Source organism: Delphinus delphis, chromosome 14 (genome assembly GCF_949987515.2).
Source record: "Delphinus delphis chromosome 14, mDelDel1.2, whole genome shotgun sequence".
Classification (NCBI taxonomy): Eukaryota; Metazoa; Chordata; class Mammalia; order Artiodactyla; family Delphinidae; genus Delphinus; species Delphinus delphis.
Genome location: NC_082696.1, coordinates 9,151,867 through 9,169,002, shown reverse-complemented (window position 1 = coordinate 9,169,002; position 17,136 = coordinate 9,151,867). Strand labels below are relative to the sequence as shown.

At 41.7% G+C, this 17,136-nt stretch overlaps 1 protein-coding gene across 1 annotated transcript in view; it reads left to right on the top strand.

Moving 5' to 3' along the window:
- Nucleotides 1-17,136, top strand: part of TULP4 (TUB like protein 4) — a 228,041-nt gene that overhangs the window by 43,963 nt on the left and 166,942 nt on the right. Inside the window, exon 2 of the mRNA XM_060029706.1 lies at nt 12,996-15,224. Coding sequence (XP_059885689.1) covers nt 14,973-15,224 — 252 coding nt within the window. The 5' untranslated portion in view covers nt 12,996-14,972. The remainder of the gene's footprint in view (nt 1-12,995; nt 15,225-17,136) is intronic.

Sequence of the window (17,136 nt, the reverse complement as noted above, 5' to 3'; positions counted from 1 at the left end):
CCAGCATTTATTGTTTCTAGATTTTTTGATGATGGCCATTCTGACTGGTGTGAGATGATATCTCATTGTAGTTTTGATTTGCATTTCTCTAATGATTAATGATGTTGAGCATTCTTTCATGTGTTTGTTGGCAATCTGTATATCTTCTTTGGAGAAGTGTCTACTTAGGTCTTCTGCCCATTTTTGGATTGGGTTGTTTGTTTTTTTGTTACTGAGCTGCATGAGCTGCTTGTAAATTTTGGAGATTAATCCTTTGTCAGTTGCTTCATTTGCAAATCTTTTCTCCCATTCTGAGGGTTGTCTTTTGGTCTTGTTTATGGTTTCCTTTGCTGTGCAAAAGCTTTGAAGTTTCATTAGGTCCCATTTGTTTATTTTTGGTTTTATTTCCATTTCTCTAGGAGGTGGGTCAAAAAGGATCTTGCTGTGATTTATGTCATAGAGTGTTCTGCCTGTGTTTTCCTCTAAGAGTTTTATAGTGTCTGGCTTTACATTTAGGTCTTTAATCCATTTTGAGTTTATTTTTGTGTATGGTGTTAGGAAGTGTTCTAATCTCATACTTTTACATGTACCTGTCCAGTTTTCCCAGCACCACTTATTGAAGAGGCTGTCTTTTCTCCACTGTATATTCTTGCCTCTTTTAGCAAAGATAAGTTGACCATTTGTGCATGGGTTTGTCTCTGGGCTTTCTGTCCTGTTCCATTGATCTATATTTCTGTTTTTGTGCCGGTACCATACTGTCTTGATTACTGTAACTTTGTAGTATAGTCTGAAGTCAGGGAGCCTGATTCCTCCAGCTCCATTTTTTGTTCTCAAGATTGCTTTGGCTATTCGGGGTCTTTTGTGTTTCCATACAAATTGTGAAATTTTTTGTTCTAGTTCTGTGAAAAATGCCAGTGGTAGTTTGATAAGGATTTCATTGAATCTGTAGATGGCTTTGGGTAGTAGAGTCATTTTTACAATGTTGATTCTTCCAATCCAAGAACATGGTATATCTCTCCATCTATTTGTATCATCTTTAATTTCTTTCATCAGTGTCTTATAATTTTCTGCATACAGGTCTTTTGTCTCCTTAGGTAGTTTTATTCCTAGATATTTTATTCTTTTTGTTGCAGTGGTAAATGGGAGTGTTTTCTTAATTTCACTTTCAGATATTTCATCACTAGTGTATAGGAATGCAAGAGATTTCTGTGCATTAATTTTGTATCCTGCCACTTTACCAAATTCATTGATTAGCTCTAGTAGTTTTCTGGTAGCATCTTTAGGATTCTCTATGTAGAGTATCATGTCATCTGCAAACAGTGACAGCTTTACTTCTTCTTTTCCGATTTGGATTCCTTTTATTTCTTTTTCTTCTCTGATTGCTGTGGCTAAAACTTCCAAAACTATGTTGAATAATAGTGGTGAGAGTGGGCAACCTTGTCCTGTTCCTGATCTTAGTGGAAATGGTTTCATTTTTCACCATTGAGGACGATGTTGGCTATGGGTTTGTCATACATGGCCTTTATTATGTTGAAGAAAGTTCCCTCTCTGCCTACTTTCTGCAGGGTTTTTATCATAAATGGGTGTTGAATTTTGTTGAAAGCTTTCTCTGCATCTATTGAGATGATCATATGGTTTTTCTCTTTCAATTTGTTAAAATGGTGTATCACGTTGATTGATTTGTGTATACCGAAGAATCCTTGCATTCCTGGAATAAACCCCACTTGATCATGGTGTATGATCCTTTTAATGTGCTGTTGGATTCTGTTTGCTAGTATTTTGTTGAGGATTTTTGCATCTATGTTCATCAGTGATATTGGCCTGTAGTTTTCTTTCTTTGTGACATCTTTGTCTGGTATCAGGGTGATGGTGGTATGGTAGAATGAGTTTGGGAGTGTTCCTCCCTGTGCTATATTTTGGAAGAGTTTGAGAAGGATGGGTGTTAGCTCTTCTCTAAATGTTTGATAGAATTCGCCTGTGAAGCCATCTGGTCCTGGGCTTTTGTTTGTTGGAAGTTTTTAAATCACTGTTTCAATATCAGTGCTTGTGGTTGGTCTGTTCATATTTTCTATTTCTTCCTGATTCAGTCTCGGCAGGTTGTGCATTTCTAAGAATTTGTCCATTTCTTCCAGGTTGTCCAGTTTATTGGCATAGAGTTGCTTGTAGTAATCTCTCATGATCCTTTGTATTTCTGCAGTGTCAGTTGTTACTTCTCCTTTTTCATTTCTAATTCTATTGATTTGAGTCTTCTCCCTTTTTTTCTTGATGAGTTTGGCTAATGGTTTATCAATTTTGTTTATCTTCTCAAAGAACCAGCTTTTAGTTTTATTGATCTTTGCTATCATTTCCTTCATTTCTTTTTCATTTATTTCTGATCTGATCTTTATGATTTCTCTCCTTCTGCTAACTTTGGGGGGTTTTTGTTCTTCTTTCTCTAACTGCTTTAGATGCAAGATTAAGTTGTTTATTTGAGATGTTTCCTGTTTCTTAAGGTAGGATTGTATAGCTATAAGCTTCCCTTTTAGAACTGCTTTTGATGCATCCCATAGGTTTTGGGTCATCGTGTCTCCATTGTCATTTGTATCTAGGTATTTTTTGATTTCCTCTTTTATTTCTTCAGTGATCACTTCGTTATTAAGTAGTGTATTGTTTAGCCTCCATGTGTTTGTATTTTTTACAGATCTTTTCCTTTAATTGATATCTAGTCTCATAGCATTGTGGTCAGAAAAGATACTTGATAGGATTTCAGTTTTCTTAAATTTACCAGGGCTTGATTTGTGACCCAAGATATGATCTGTCCTGGAGAATGTTCCATGAGCACTTGAGAAAAATGTGTATTCTGTTGTTTTTGAATGGAATGTCCTATAAATATCAGTTAAGCCCATCTTGTTTAATGTCTTTTTTTTTTTTTTGCGGTATGCGGGCCTCTCACTGTTGTGGTCTTTCCTGTTGCGGAGCACAGGCTCCGGACGCGCAGGCTCAGTGGCCATGGCTCACAGGCCTAGCCGCACCGTGGCATGTGGGATCCTCCTGGACCGGGGCACGAACCCGCATCCCCTGCATCGGCAGGCGGACTCTCAACCACTGCACCACCAGGGAAGCCTAATGTGTCATTTAAAGCTTTTGTTTCCTTATTTATTTTCATTTTGGATATTCTGTCCATTGGTGAAAGTGGGGTGTTAAAATCCCCTACTATGATTGTGTTACTGTCAATTTCCCTTTTTATGTCTGTTAACATTTGCCTTATGTATTGAGGTGCTCCTACGTTGGGTGCATAAATATTTACAGTTGTTATATCTTCTTCTTGGATTGATCCGTTGATCATTATGTAGTGTCCTTCTTTGTCTCTTGTAATAGTGTTTATTTTAAAGTCTATTTTGTCTGATATGAGAATTGCTACTCCAGCTTTCTTTTGATTTCCCTGTGCATGGAATATCTTTTTCCATCCTCTCACTTTCAGTCTGTATGTGTCCTTAGGTCAAGTTGGTCTGTTGTAGACAGCATATATATGGGTCTTGGATTTGTATCCATTCAGCCAGTCTGTGTCTTTTGGTTGGAGCATTTAATCCATTTACATTTAGAGTGTAATTATTGATATGAATGTTCCTATTCCCATTTTCTAAATTGTTTTGGGTTTGTTATTGTAGGTCTTTTCCTTTTCTGGTGCTTCTTGCCTAGAGAAGTTCCTTTAGCATTTGTTGTAAAGCTGGTTTGGTAGTGCTGAACTCTCTTAGCTTTTGCTTGTCTGTAAAGGTTTTAATTTCTCTGTCAAATCTGAATGAGATCCTTGCTGGGTAGAGTAATCTTGGTTGTAGGTGTTCCCCTTTCATCACTTTAAATATGTCCTGCCACTTGCTTCTGGCTTGCAGAGTTTCTGCTGAAAGATCAGCTGTTAACCTTATGGGGATTCCCTTGTATGTTATTTGTTGCTTTTCCCTTGCTGCTTTTAATGTACTTTTTTGTATTTAATTTATGATAGTTTGTTTAATATGTGTCTTGGCGTGTTTCTCCTTGGGTTTATCCTGTGTGGGACTCTCTGTGCTTGCTGGACTTGATTAACTATTTCCTTTCCCATATTAGGGAAGTTTTCAACTATAATCTCTTCAAATATTTTCTCAGTCCCTTTCTCTTTCTCTTTTTCTTCTGGATCCCCTATAATTCGAATGTTGGTATGTTTAATGTTGTCCCAGAGGTCTCTGAGACTGTCCTCAGTTCTTTTCATTCTTTTTTCTTTATTCTGCTCTGCAGTAGTTATTTCCACTATTTTATCTTCCAGGTCACGTATCTGTTCTTCTGCCTCAATTATTCTGCTTTTGATTCCTTGTAGAGAATTTTTAATTTCATTTATTGTGTTGTTCACCATTGTTTGTTTGCTCTGAAGTTCTTCTAGGTGTTTGTTAAGTATTTCTTGTATTTTCTCCATTCTATTTCCAAGATTTTGGATCATGTTTACTGTCATTACTCTGAATTGTTTTTCATGTAGACTGCCTATTTCCTCTTCATTTGTTAGGTCTGGTGGGTTTTTACCTTGCTCCTTCATCTGCTGTGTGTTTGTCTGTCTTCTCATTTTGCTTAACTTACTGTGTTGGGGGTCTCCTTTTCACAGTCTGCAGGTTCATAGTTCCCATTGTTTTTGGTGTCTGCCTCCAGTGGATAAGGTTGGTTCAGTGGGTGGTTTAGGCTTCCTGGCAGGACCGTGTCTGGTGATGTGTTTCGGGGTGTCTGTGAACTTATTATGATGTTAGGCAGCCTCTCTGCTAATGGGTGGGTTGTGTTCCTGTCTTGCTAGTTGTTTGGCATGGGGCGTCCAGCACTGGAGCTTGCTGGCCGTTGGGTAGAGCTGGGTTTTAGCATTGAGATGGAGATCTCTGGGAGAGCTCTCGCCTATTGATACTACGTGGGGCCGGGAGGTCTCTGGTGGACCAAAGTCCTGAACTCGGCTCTCCCACCTCAGGCTCAGGCCTGACAGCCGGCCCGAGCACCAAGACCCTGTCAGCCACATGGCTGGGGAAGATGGGCTATGAGTTGGGTGTCAGCCACTGCCCTGTTGTAGCTCTGTCTCAGCTGTCTCCAAAGGTCACCCAGATACATTGGGCTATTCCACCATTCCTCAGAACTTGCACCTGCCAGTCTGGGATCTCCTGATACTCTTCACTGAAATATGTTGCATTCATGGTGGTGAGAGATATGCTAGTAGTGTTGGTTATCTTCACTTCAGAGACTGGGACAGTCTGAGCCTTCATGTGGCCAAGTCAGGAGCACCTGGCCAGTGGTCCCAAAGTGATAACATGTCAGAATCCAAGAAGGCTTTTTGCAGCTCCCGAGCAGTGGTCCCTCAGGTGCAGCACTCTGACCAGGGGACTCGGTGGGACCCTCAAACGAGGATTTCTGCTAGCCTTAGAGCCTGACGCGCCCACCCAGGCAAGGAGCTGAGGAGAGCGTCTCCCGGCCCCCTCTCACCAGAGGAGCGGACACCTGGAAGCTCACCACAGTATTTTAACGTCTAAGTTTCCAGTGTGGATTCATTCTCAGAAGTATCTAGTTCCCACTCTTTTAAACTTGTAATCAGTCTGTTTGTCTTGCAGCCTCCATGCTCTCCTGTCTCTGTACAGATAATTAGATGTTCATGTTCTTAGAAATGGCTGTAGAAATCAGGCACAGAGAGTAAATAGGAGTAACCTTCCCTGAGAATGTATCTCTTTGCTGTTCTCTGAACACAGCAGTGGACCGCAGTCCTCTCCCTGAATTCTTGCAGTTGCATGGGCTGCAGTGCCTGGGGGCCTCAGGCTTTCAGAAGGCCCAGATCTGAATGGTTGGTGTTGGTGACCACTTGGTGGTTTGTGAAGAGAACCTCATTCAGTCAGCATTTAGTTTCCCTTTTTCGTAGGCGCCTGTTTGGGACTCTGAACCATACTTAATACAGTGTTGAACACTTCATTAAATGCATTACTGGTGGGTACTGCAGGTGAGATAAAAACTGGAGTTCGGGTGTTTGTGGTTTAGTAGGTATGGTGGGTTATACTGAAAAATAGCTGTACTATGAGCAGAGAAGACCCTTGCCATGTGAGTCTGGGCAGTGCTTCTGTGTACTACGAGCATCTAAAGGAGCTAGTGCTGTTCGGAATAGGACAGCTTTTCTGTGGGAAGCGTCTCTAAGATTTACAGTCAACAGGAAAGTGATGTGACACACAATTGTAGTAAGATTGCATCTTTTGAATAAGCCTGGGTATCACCATGCATACGTGTCTTTAGTTATTATCTCACTAGCATGTTTTGAGAATTAAGATCTAGAGAATACCACGATAAAATATGTTAAATCATTATTAAACTCCATTATCTTTGCAGTGGTGTTGTAGATGTTTCATGTGTGTAGCTGTTTCCCTGCATATGTAGGTAGTAGCCAAGTGACAGTTGATTGCTGGGAGTGTCCGGACCTTCTCGCCCTCTCTTCCTGCCCCCTAGGCTGTTTGACATTGATTTTTTAAAAAAATAAGTGTGGTTGTTTTATAATATTATATTAGTTTCAGGTGTACAGCATAGTGATTCAGTGTTTTTATAGACTATATTCCATATAAAGTTATAAAATAATGGCTGTATTTCCCTGAGCTGTACAATATATCCTTATTACTTATCTATTTTATACATAGTGGTTTGTACCTCACAGTCCCCTACCCTTCTTTTGCCCCTCCCCCTTACCTCTCCCCACTGGTAAATAGTTTTCTATATCTGTGAGTCTGTTTCTGTTTTGTTGTACACATTCAATTGTTTTATTTTTTAGATTCTGCTTATAAGTGATAACATACACCGTATTTGTCTTTCTCTGACTTATTTCACTAAGCGTAATACTCTCTAGGTCCATCTGAGAATATCCCTACCTTTAAAGGCAGTCTTGGAAGGCAGATTTGAACTAGCCTCCAGGCAGCTATCGAAACTAATTAGGAGCCAGTTAAAACTCCCTTGATGTTTGTGGGTTGTGGAAAATTCCCCAGGGAAAGGAGTGACTGTAATTAGAGGCAGGTCAGTGTAGTTACTTTCAAATGTGGAGGTCTTCCCTGGTGGCGCAGCGGTTGAGAGTCCCCCTGCCGATGCGGGGGACGCGGGTTTGTGCCCCAGTCCGGGAAGATCCCACATGCCGCGGAGCGGCTGGGCCCGTCAGCCATGGCCGCTGAGCCTGCGCATCTGGAGCCCTGTGCTCCGCAACGGGAGAGGCCACAACAGTGAGAGGCCCGCGTACCGCAAAAGAAAAAAAAAAAAAAAGAAAAGAAATGTGGAGTTCAGGACCTGTTGTTGTCTGTGGAAAGGAGGCATCAGGGGAGCCCCGGTGCGGCAGCAGCCACCCTCCCTCCACCCTGATGTGGAGCTCAGCCCAGGACAGCAGGTGTGCTTAATTTACATTACCAATCAGCAAAACTCATGTTTATATCCTTTTCTTTGCTCAAACCTGCAAACAACTCTGTAGTCAAAAGCTTAGATTGTTGGGAATATTTTATTCAAAAGTTTCTACTTTTTTTTTCCTGTTTTGCATTTATCTAACAACATCTATGTATTTTTTCCTAAAATCTACTCTCCGCTTCTCATCTCAGTCTTCTGCCTAACTACTGTATAAATTTTTATCCTTTAGAAAGAAATAGAGCTTTATTCTGAAATTTTCTTATATCCATTTGTTACTCCTAATATGTTTTTTCTTTGTGGATACTTTATTAGCTTGAGAATTAAAATAGCATTTTTGATACTTTTTTGGGATTTTCTAGATTCAGAGAGTACTCATTAAGGTTGTATATAATAACTAAAAAAACTCTCTTAATAATTGATTTAAATTATCATAAAACCCCAGAGAACTGATGCCTAATACAGTTCACAGTGCGTTAAACCTGCTTATTGTGAGATGTACCATCCATGTAGAAGAATATGTCAGACATAGAGGTGTAGTAAAGAATAATTATGGAGTGAACACCCCATAACTACCACCCAGATCAAGACATGGAATATATGGGATATTGCTAGCGTCCCAGCAGTACCACTGTGTGCGCCCTCCCCAGGCACAATTTCCAACCCCCTCTCCCCTTTCAGGTGACTACTAAAACAAGTGACAAATGCATTTTTATTCCCCTCAATAGTAAATTTTATCCATGTTGGTGGAAAGTAGGAATCAGATAAAACAGAATAACCTGTAGTGAAATAACTTTAGTTAGAAAACAGAATATCTAACCGGGGGCAAGAGGGGCAGCAAGTGCAGCACAGGGGCCTCCTGCATAATAGATGTTCAGTTAACATTTGTTGGTCGATTAATCCAGGAGTGCCTGTAATTAGTACAGAATTTTCTTGATGATGTACAATTCTGTCCCTAAGTTGTACTTTCCCAAATTCTCGGGCTCCTAATTTGCCATTAGGACTGGATAGTATGGGAAGTTAGAGTGTGAGGCATCTTACATGCTTACTGTCTCCTAGATCGCTGTCAGGTTATTAATTCAATCAGGCACATGTATTATTTGCTTTAAGATTGTAATCTTCTAAAAGCAGATTATAGTAGAATTGATAGAATAGAATAGATTTTTCAGTGATTTACTATAGGAATAGTCTGAAAATAAGCTGTAATTAACAGAAGCAGGTTTGGGCCAGAATTCAGAGGTTAGCATTGTTTCTTCCTAATGAAAGCCTCCAAGGATGGCTCATGGACCTGTATTACAGTTTTAGGGTAAAAAACATCATAATGCCAAACGGAGTATTTACTTTCAGTCTGTTATCAAAAAACTTTGTATGAATAGTTGCTTTTCTCACCTGATTTTAAAAATTGAGGTGAGATATACGTAACAAAATTTACCATTTTTATCATTTTTAAGTGTACAATTCAATGGCCTTAATAGAAGTACATTCACGTTATTATGCAGCCCTCACCACTGTCCATCTCCAAAATTTTTTCATCATCCCAAACTGCAACTCTGTACCCATTCAGTAATGACTCTCCTGTCTCCCCGCCCCCAGCCCCTCACAGCCACCATTTCCGCTGTCTCTATGAAGTTGGCTACTCTAGATACTTCATATAAGTGGAATCATACTTACATGTATTTGTCCTTCTGTGTCTGGCTTATTTCACTCAGCACAATGTCTTCAAGGTTCATCCATGTTGCAGCATGTGTCAGACAGAATTTCAGTTTTTTAAGGCTGAATAATATTGTATGTTTTTCCACATTTTGTTTACTCATTCATCTGTCTGAGGACACTTGGGTTCCTTACACCTTTTGGCTATTGTGAATAGTGCTGCTTTGAACATGGATGTGCAAATATCTGTTCTGAGCCCTGCTTTTAGTTGAATAGTTGCTTTTTAATCTTTTTATACCAAACACCTTTACTAGTGTTGATTTGACAGTCAGCTTCCCTCAGAAACTAGTTAATCAGTTAGAGCCTTATTTTCTCATCCTCATGAGAAAATAAGACAAAAGGGAAGTATCCAACATCACCTATTTCTATTAACGGTAGCGCTAAGATAGGCACCAGCCTTTCAGTAATTAGGAGACTATGATGGTAGTTTTTTTGTTGTTAGATTTTTGTATCTGTTATCCATTTGAGAAATAATAAAGGAGCATGTCATTTTTCCTTAAATGATCTGCCTTATTTTGTCTAGCGTATATGACGCTCTGTAATTTTAAAAGTTTGATTAAAAACCATTAGCAGCATATAGAAAATGAAATACTTTTGTCTGTGCTTTTACTATGGAAATTTATCCTACATACTTTATTTCAACAGTTATTTAAGGCTTATATTCTGGAGAGTTAGCATATGTCAGTGATTTGTAACCTTTCTGGTTTTAGGGCCCCTTTGTAGTCTCAAAAATGATTGAAGTCCGAAAAGAGCTTTTGATTATGTGGGTGTTAGCTCTTGATATTTACCATATTAGAAATTAAAACTGAGAAATTAAAAAAAATTGCTAATTCATTTAAAAACAATAAACCTATAAATATTATAAATAATATATTTTTTATGAAAAATGACTATTTTCTGACTAAAAAAATTACTGAGAAGAGTAGCATTATTTTACATTTTGGTAAAATATCTTTAATGTCTGACTTATTGAAACGATAGTTGGATTCCCATTATGCTTCTGCATTCAGTGTTACAATATGCTGTTTTTATTGAAATGTCTGAAGAAAATCTGACCTCACACAGATATGTAGCTGGAAAAGGGAAGAGTATTTTAATAGTCTTTTCAGCTAATCATGAATATTTTTCTTTGATACTGTACTAAACTCAACAAATGGTAGTTTCTTAAAGGTTAGTAGCAATGTAGAATTTTAAATATATCAGTGGCTTTTTTGTACTTCATTATATTAAAATCCATTTGTCTTTCTTGCACCTTGAATGGCTCTGTCAAGCATAATTGGTATCATCATTCACTGGTCATTTGAAGAATATTGCTTCAGCAAATTATGCGAATCTTCCGAATATTGACACACTATGAAATATACTGTCAGAAATTCCCATTTATTAATATCACCTTCTGTTGCTTGCAGAGTGTCTTTAAATCTTGGGGAACTATCAAGCTCATAGTGATAGATGCTGGTTTTCCCACAATTCTAATTTTAACTTGAAAGCTCTACTTTTATTATCAGCAACAAATACCATCAGTTGTTTTCTTTAAAGTGACAGCTCACTTTGTTCACATTAGAGAAAAATGTCTGCCAAAGACCCAAGCCTAAATGACCATAATTTGTCATTCATTCTTTCCAGTAAACATGGCATTTCATGAAAAAGCAGTTTGCTCAGCCCATAACTTAAACTATAGCACAAGTGCTTTTTCTTAGGATTACTACTGTGGTGCTATAGTCAGCAGAAGTGCTATGTGTGTATTTACTGTTTGAAACCCAGAATATTAAACAACCATGTCCTCAAGGGGTGAGATTTACTAAATTAATAATTTTTACTGCTGCACTAAGAACTTTTTTTATTTTTAATATTTATTTATTTACTTGGCTGTGCCGGGTCTTAGTTGCGGTGTGCGGGATCTTCAGTTGCGGCATGTAGGATCTAGTTCCCTGACCAGGGATCGAACCTGGGCCCCCCTGTTAAGACTCTGGGAGTGCAGAGTCTTAACTGCTGGACCACCAGCGAAGTCCCAAGAACATTCTTAAGTGAAGCTGGCGTTTAAAAATCTCTGATGAGCACTGGTGCTGGCTGGTGCTGGCCCTTTATTTGTGTCACAGAGCTGGCTGATAGTTTGACCCACTGTTGCTGTCGCACCGTTGATAGAAATTGTCAATGCAGTGAAGAAGACAAATAATGTCTTAGTTTTATTTTGAAAATAATTTCGATGTTTTAGACCCCTCTCCCTCCAGGACAGTGTGAGGGAACTGATGGTTTACATTGTCGTGTTTAATGTGGGTGCTTTAGTAATCGTGGCTTTTGCTCTTAAATAGTTTAAACCCTGTGTATATATTGCTGGGTCTTGAGAGAAGTTGCTTTTGCTTTTCCCCTCTGTGGTGCTGTCCCCAGGCCAGGGTAGGGACTAAGGGAGTATTATACAGTGACATTAGAATTTCAGGAGGAAGGACATGGCACAATTTGAATTTTATAGCATTTGTTTTCACTTTTTCCCCTCGGGTACAAGTGCTTCCTGAGAGAATCTGTTTTGATTTTAGACACATAGGAAGTATATGTCCTGTGACTCATCTGAATTAGGGTATCTCCAGGAAATTATCTGTAGCTGCTGCCTTGCCCCCGCCTGCATCCTCTTACAGACTTTTACTGAGTAACTTGTTTGTGCTAAGCTCCTTGCCAGGGACGAGAAGGGTAGGCTCCCAGCCTCTAGACGCAGCGAGAGGAAGACTGTTGCACGGGTTAGTACGGAGTCTCTGGGAAGCTTCATGGGAGAGGGGGTGTTCGGTGGGTGTTAGAGGGGGTGTGGGCTGGCTGGGCAAAGGAGCAGCAGGTGTGGAGACATGAAGGAGAGGGGGCGCTCAGTACTTGGGGACATGGTTCAGGGAGTGGCCAGAGGGCGATGGCTGCAGCACAGGCTGGACGTGGAGGCTGTGGCGGAAGAGGACAGGTTGAAATCACATCCTAAGGGGTCTTGCTGGGACTTGATCTCATAGGCCAGTGGTTCTCAAAGCTGGTCCCAGACCAGCAGTGTTAGCGTCTCTCAGGAGCTTGTTAGAAATGCAGATACCAAGGCCCAGCCCTTGACCTTCCGTGTCAGGTATTTGGGGGTGGGGGTGGGCTGTCCGTTTCAGCTAGCTCTCCGGGGTGGGGGTGGGGTGGGGGTGGGAGACTGTCTGGGCGGGGCGAGAACAGTCCAGGCTCTTGGGGCAGCCTTGAATTTTAGAAAGATCGCTCTGAGGATCCTCTGGAAGGTGGGGTGGTGTGGGGAAGTTAGGGACCAAGTTGTCCAGTGTCTTTGCGGATGTGATGTGGGCCTGGACTGAAGGCAGCAGGAAGGAAGAGGGGATGGGTTTGCTGGAGGTAGATTCTCTAGGACTGTATTCTGGTAGACGATGTAAAAGCCGAGAAGACAGCTGTGCCTTGCTGTGACCTGCCGGCAGTTAAAGGCCTTTGCTGCCTTGTGTCTTCAGGGATTATTTTTTACTGAAAGTGAAAACGTCAATTCAGAGAACTTGCCTGAGGCTCTCCTGCCTCCTCTTTGAAGATGCCTGCCGAACTCAGGCTGATGACCTCTGGGTGGTAAAGGTGCACCTTCAGGGCTCACGGTCCTAGGAAGGACAGTCTTAGGTGTTATTTCATTCACTATGCACAGCTGCGGGCAAATTTAGTAAATGGTACCTGGCGCTCAGACGCCTCATGTCGCATGTTGTCTGTAAGCTGGCGAGGAGCACCCTTTTACTATTCGAATTTTACCAGTCAGTTGCTCCATTTGATATATGTAAGTGTCCAGACGGGTCTCTGATTTCAGTTACAGTGATTATGATGTTATATGATATTCATATGTTCATGCAAAAAGGTGTATTAGAACCGTTATTCTTCAATATTTTAAAGTTCTTTTTTTTATGTCCTATTTTGTTTTACAGATTTGTAAGACTCCAGGGCCTTCAAGCTGTGATTAATTCCATGGTTCCTGAAATGACTGGGAAAGCAGACGTTTTGTGTGCCAGTTGAAGAGTGTATGTCTGTGTATATTTAAAACCTTCTTTCTGTGCACACACCTTTACACGAGAAGGCAGGCTCATTCTTGTGTGCACTTGAAGAGTTTTACAACTGATGAAAATTAATTTAAGAATCAGATGGAGCAACTTGACACCACTGGGCTTGGGAGCCCGGGGAGAAAAATACATCAGTAATGGCCAGTTTTCCATATGGTCTTCACGGGTGAAGAAGGTTTGCAAAAAGAAGAAAAAAAAACTTGCACAGATTAGGCCTCAAAAATACCTCTCCAGTTTAAAGAAGGAACTAAGTGAGAAGGTGACTGAGGGAGAAGTGTGATTTCAAGCATTGCAGAGGGGAGCATGCAGTGCTTTTTGCACTTTATTTTTCAGTGGGTCTGGTGATTTGGACAGAGGTGAAAATTCTGGACCGAAGGGTGGCTCTTACTGTGTGGTTATGACTGGAGGGAAGCCAGTTAGGGTATGATGGGACAAGTTTGAACAGTGAACTGATTCCTTTGCCTTTTTTCAGTTAACTGTATTCCAGAAATTTTAATTTATTACTTCCCTTTTCCTTTCCTATACCTATAGGATAATACCTTAAGGTAGCAGTTGAAACTGATAATTACAAACTAATTATCAAGGAGCATCCGAGTAAAGCTTCTTTCCCTGGACTGTGCATGTGGCATTTGGAGACGGTCTCTGGAGGTGATCAGGAAGGTGCCCGTCAGCCGAACATGGTCGCTTTGTAGGGAGACAGTGGGGAGGAAGCTGACTCTCACCTGTGTTTTCCGTTTTAAGGGATTCTCTTCCGTGTTGAGGCTAGGAATCTTTGTGTATAAGAGGAAGGCTACTTGATGGACTTAATTCTGAGATTAGTTTTTTTCCTTCAAAATGGAAAAGTATGTAATCTTTACGAGTGGAAAGGGGAGAAGTGACTAGGGTAGGAAGGGAGGAGACACAGCCTGCAGCCCAGCTTGGCTCCCATTTGCCAGCAGGAGTATTTAGGATTCGCGGGGGGCCCACACTCAGACTCCCTCCCGTGAGAGCTTTAGAGCCTTCTGGCGCTGCTGAGGGAAGGGGCTTTCTCACCCGCCTCTATGGCACCGAGGGGTGCGTCGGCCTGCAGAGGGGCCCTCCCCGGGGACACAGCCACCTGCTGGGAAGCCAGGTTGGGCTCCGAAGTTGGAGGTTTCTGGTTCTGAACAGTGGGGAAAGAGTCCTTTTTTCTCCTAAAATTTGGACTGCTGTCTGCACAAACTCTGGTCTGTTTTGCACGGTTTGTGTGCCTTTTTTTCCCTTTATGCAATCTTTTTCAGCTTTAGCAGCAGAGATTTGTCTAGTTGAGAAAACAAGCCAGAGGGTGGCTTCAGAAGGAAGATGATCCCCATGTATTCTGTCTCTGCATCTGAGCTTTTGAAGAGAAGATTCCAGCTCGAGGGATTCTCAAAGCCTTAAGTCACTTGAAATCTATGTATTTGCAGCCCTTTGTCTCTGGAATCACATTACACTAAACTGGAATCTCAGGCTGAATAAGAAGAACCAAGTTGAGTGAAAAGAAGAACACTCAGTTTCTTTATCACCACTTGTTAACAATGCTCTTTCTCCAAAGGGTCAGCCCCCTCTTCCTCTGAGGACTTGAACATAAAAATGGACCCCACGTTGTTTTTAAGCATTACCTTTTCTTAGCGGACTGCCATCATCTTTTCTAGAGGAATTTTTTCACTATGCATTTGGTGGATCTTTATAAAATACTGACCTTCTAATTAGAACCGGGTCAGTCTTAAAAGGGGGTCAGGGAAAACAGCGCAAGCCAACCACAAAAATAACATCGATCTGTCAGTGAAAGCAATTTTTCAGCATTCAGCATTACTTTTTAAGTAAAACGGTTCTTCAAAAAAAAGTATGTATGCAGCGGTGGAGCATGGGCCTGTCCTGTGCAGTGACTCCAACATCCTCTGCCTGTCCTGGAAGGGCCGCGTCCCCAAGAGTGAGAAGGAGAAGCCCGTGTGCAGAAGGCGCTACTACGAGGAGGGCTGGCTGGCCACGGGTAACGGGCGCGGCGTTGTTGGCGTGACCTTCACCTCCAGCCACTGCCGCCGGGACAGGAACACTCCGCAGAGAATCAACTTCAACCTTCGGGGCCACAACAGCGAGGTGAGCGGGCTTCTGTTTCACTTTTGGTCTGGTCACTAGCAGTGGCTTTGAGCCCATCCTGCATGGATTCCAGTTTCTCAGACTTGCTGCTGAGGGAGACTTTTCAAACGTGAACCCTGTCTTGTGTGTGTGTCCCAGTCGGAGACACAGTTCCTGGCGGGCTGTGTCACCTCTCCAGCGTCCCTGGTCCTCCTCTCCCTGCGATGGGTGGGCTGCCCCCTGGCAGGGACACCAGGGCGGCTTTCTGACCAGGTGTGAGGTTGGATGAGACGATCCTAACCTGCCTGTCATGCTCTGAGCCTTTATGGTTGCCTGTATCCATGGCAAAGAGTCACTGCCCCAGTGTCAGACGGGGAGTGCAGGCCATGGAAGTGGTGCTGTCTTGGCCGTGCACAGTTCACATCTGCATGCTTTGTGATGGTGTAACACCTAGCTTGTATTCTTGTAGTGGGAGGTAAACAAATGAATTAATTGGACAGAGGTGAAAGGAGTAATTGGACAAGAGCCATGGTTTTTCACATCTATGGGGTATATTCTGTTGAGGACATTATGCTATGTATACATGCGTATAGATTCCTCTGGGCTTCTGAAACATAACCATGGTCATTATCTTTGAAATTCCTTCAACCAGCATTTAGTGAGCAGTGTGTTTACAAGAAGAGTTGTACTTGCGTAGCGTGTTAACCGTATTCATGCTTCACTGTTCACTAGTTTCTTATGAGGAATCCACCTTAAATTGTCACTAGATGGTTTTTGGTTAGTCGTTATAAAGGGGAAGAGTATTTTTGAAGGGTAGCATACAGTAAAGTGCATTAACCGTACGCATACGTACGTCTCAGTGATTATGTACAGACGCAGTCACCCATGTAACCTTCCCCCAAATCAGGGTGTAGAACATTTCCAGGACCTCTCACAGGTACCTGCTGCCCCTTCCCAGGCCCTACAGCCCACTGAGAGGTGACCCAGACTCTGGCTGTGTCATCACAGATCAGTTGTGCCTGTGCTTGAACTTCATGTAAGTGGAATCATTCATTTTATTCATTTTATTCAAAAAATCATTTATTTGTGTCTGGCTTCTTTCACTCAACATTGTGTCTGTGAGATTCATCCCTGTCGTGTGTGCTGTTAGTTTGTTCCTTTTAACTGATGTTAGTTTTCCACTGAAGGAGGACACCACAGTTTTTCCATTCCTCCATTCTTCAAATGGTGGGCATTTGGAACGCTTCCAGTTTCTCGCTGTCTTGGTGAAAGCTGCTCTGAACATTCGTGTGCGTGCCTTCTTGTGGACCTGTGCACTCATGACAGGTTTCCAGGTTGCACAGTGGGCATGCATTTAGGTGTAACAGGAATTGCCAGGAACAGTTTTCCAAAGTGATTGTGCCGTTTGATACCCCTACCATGGATGTATGAAAAGTTTCAGTTGTGGAAGAAACTTCTTTTGGTTTTGAACTTTTCATATTAAAAAAAGGTAGTTTTATGCAAGGAATTTTGGTTTACAGATTCTTCTGTCCTTACTACACACACACACACACACACACACACACCTGTAATTTTGAACTGGATGCTCTCTTAAAAGACATATTTTTCTTTTTCTTTTTAATAGATCTTTGTTGGAGTATAATTGCTTCACGATACTGTGTTAGTTTCTGTTGCACAACAAAGCAAATCAGCCATATGCATACACATGTCCCCATATCCCCTCCCTCTTGAGCTTCCCTCCCACCCTCCCTATCCCACACCTCCAGGTAATCGCAAAGCACCGAGCTGATCTCTCTGTGCTGTGCTGCTGTTTCCCACCAGCTAACTATTTTACATTCGGTAGTGTATATATGTCGATGCTACTCTCACTTCACCCCAGCTTCCCCCCCCCGCACCCCATGTCCCCAAGTCCATTTTCTATGTCTGCCTCTTT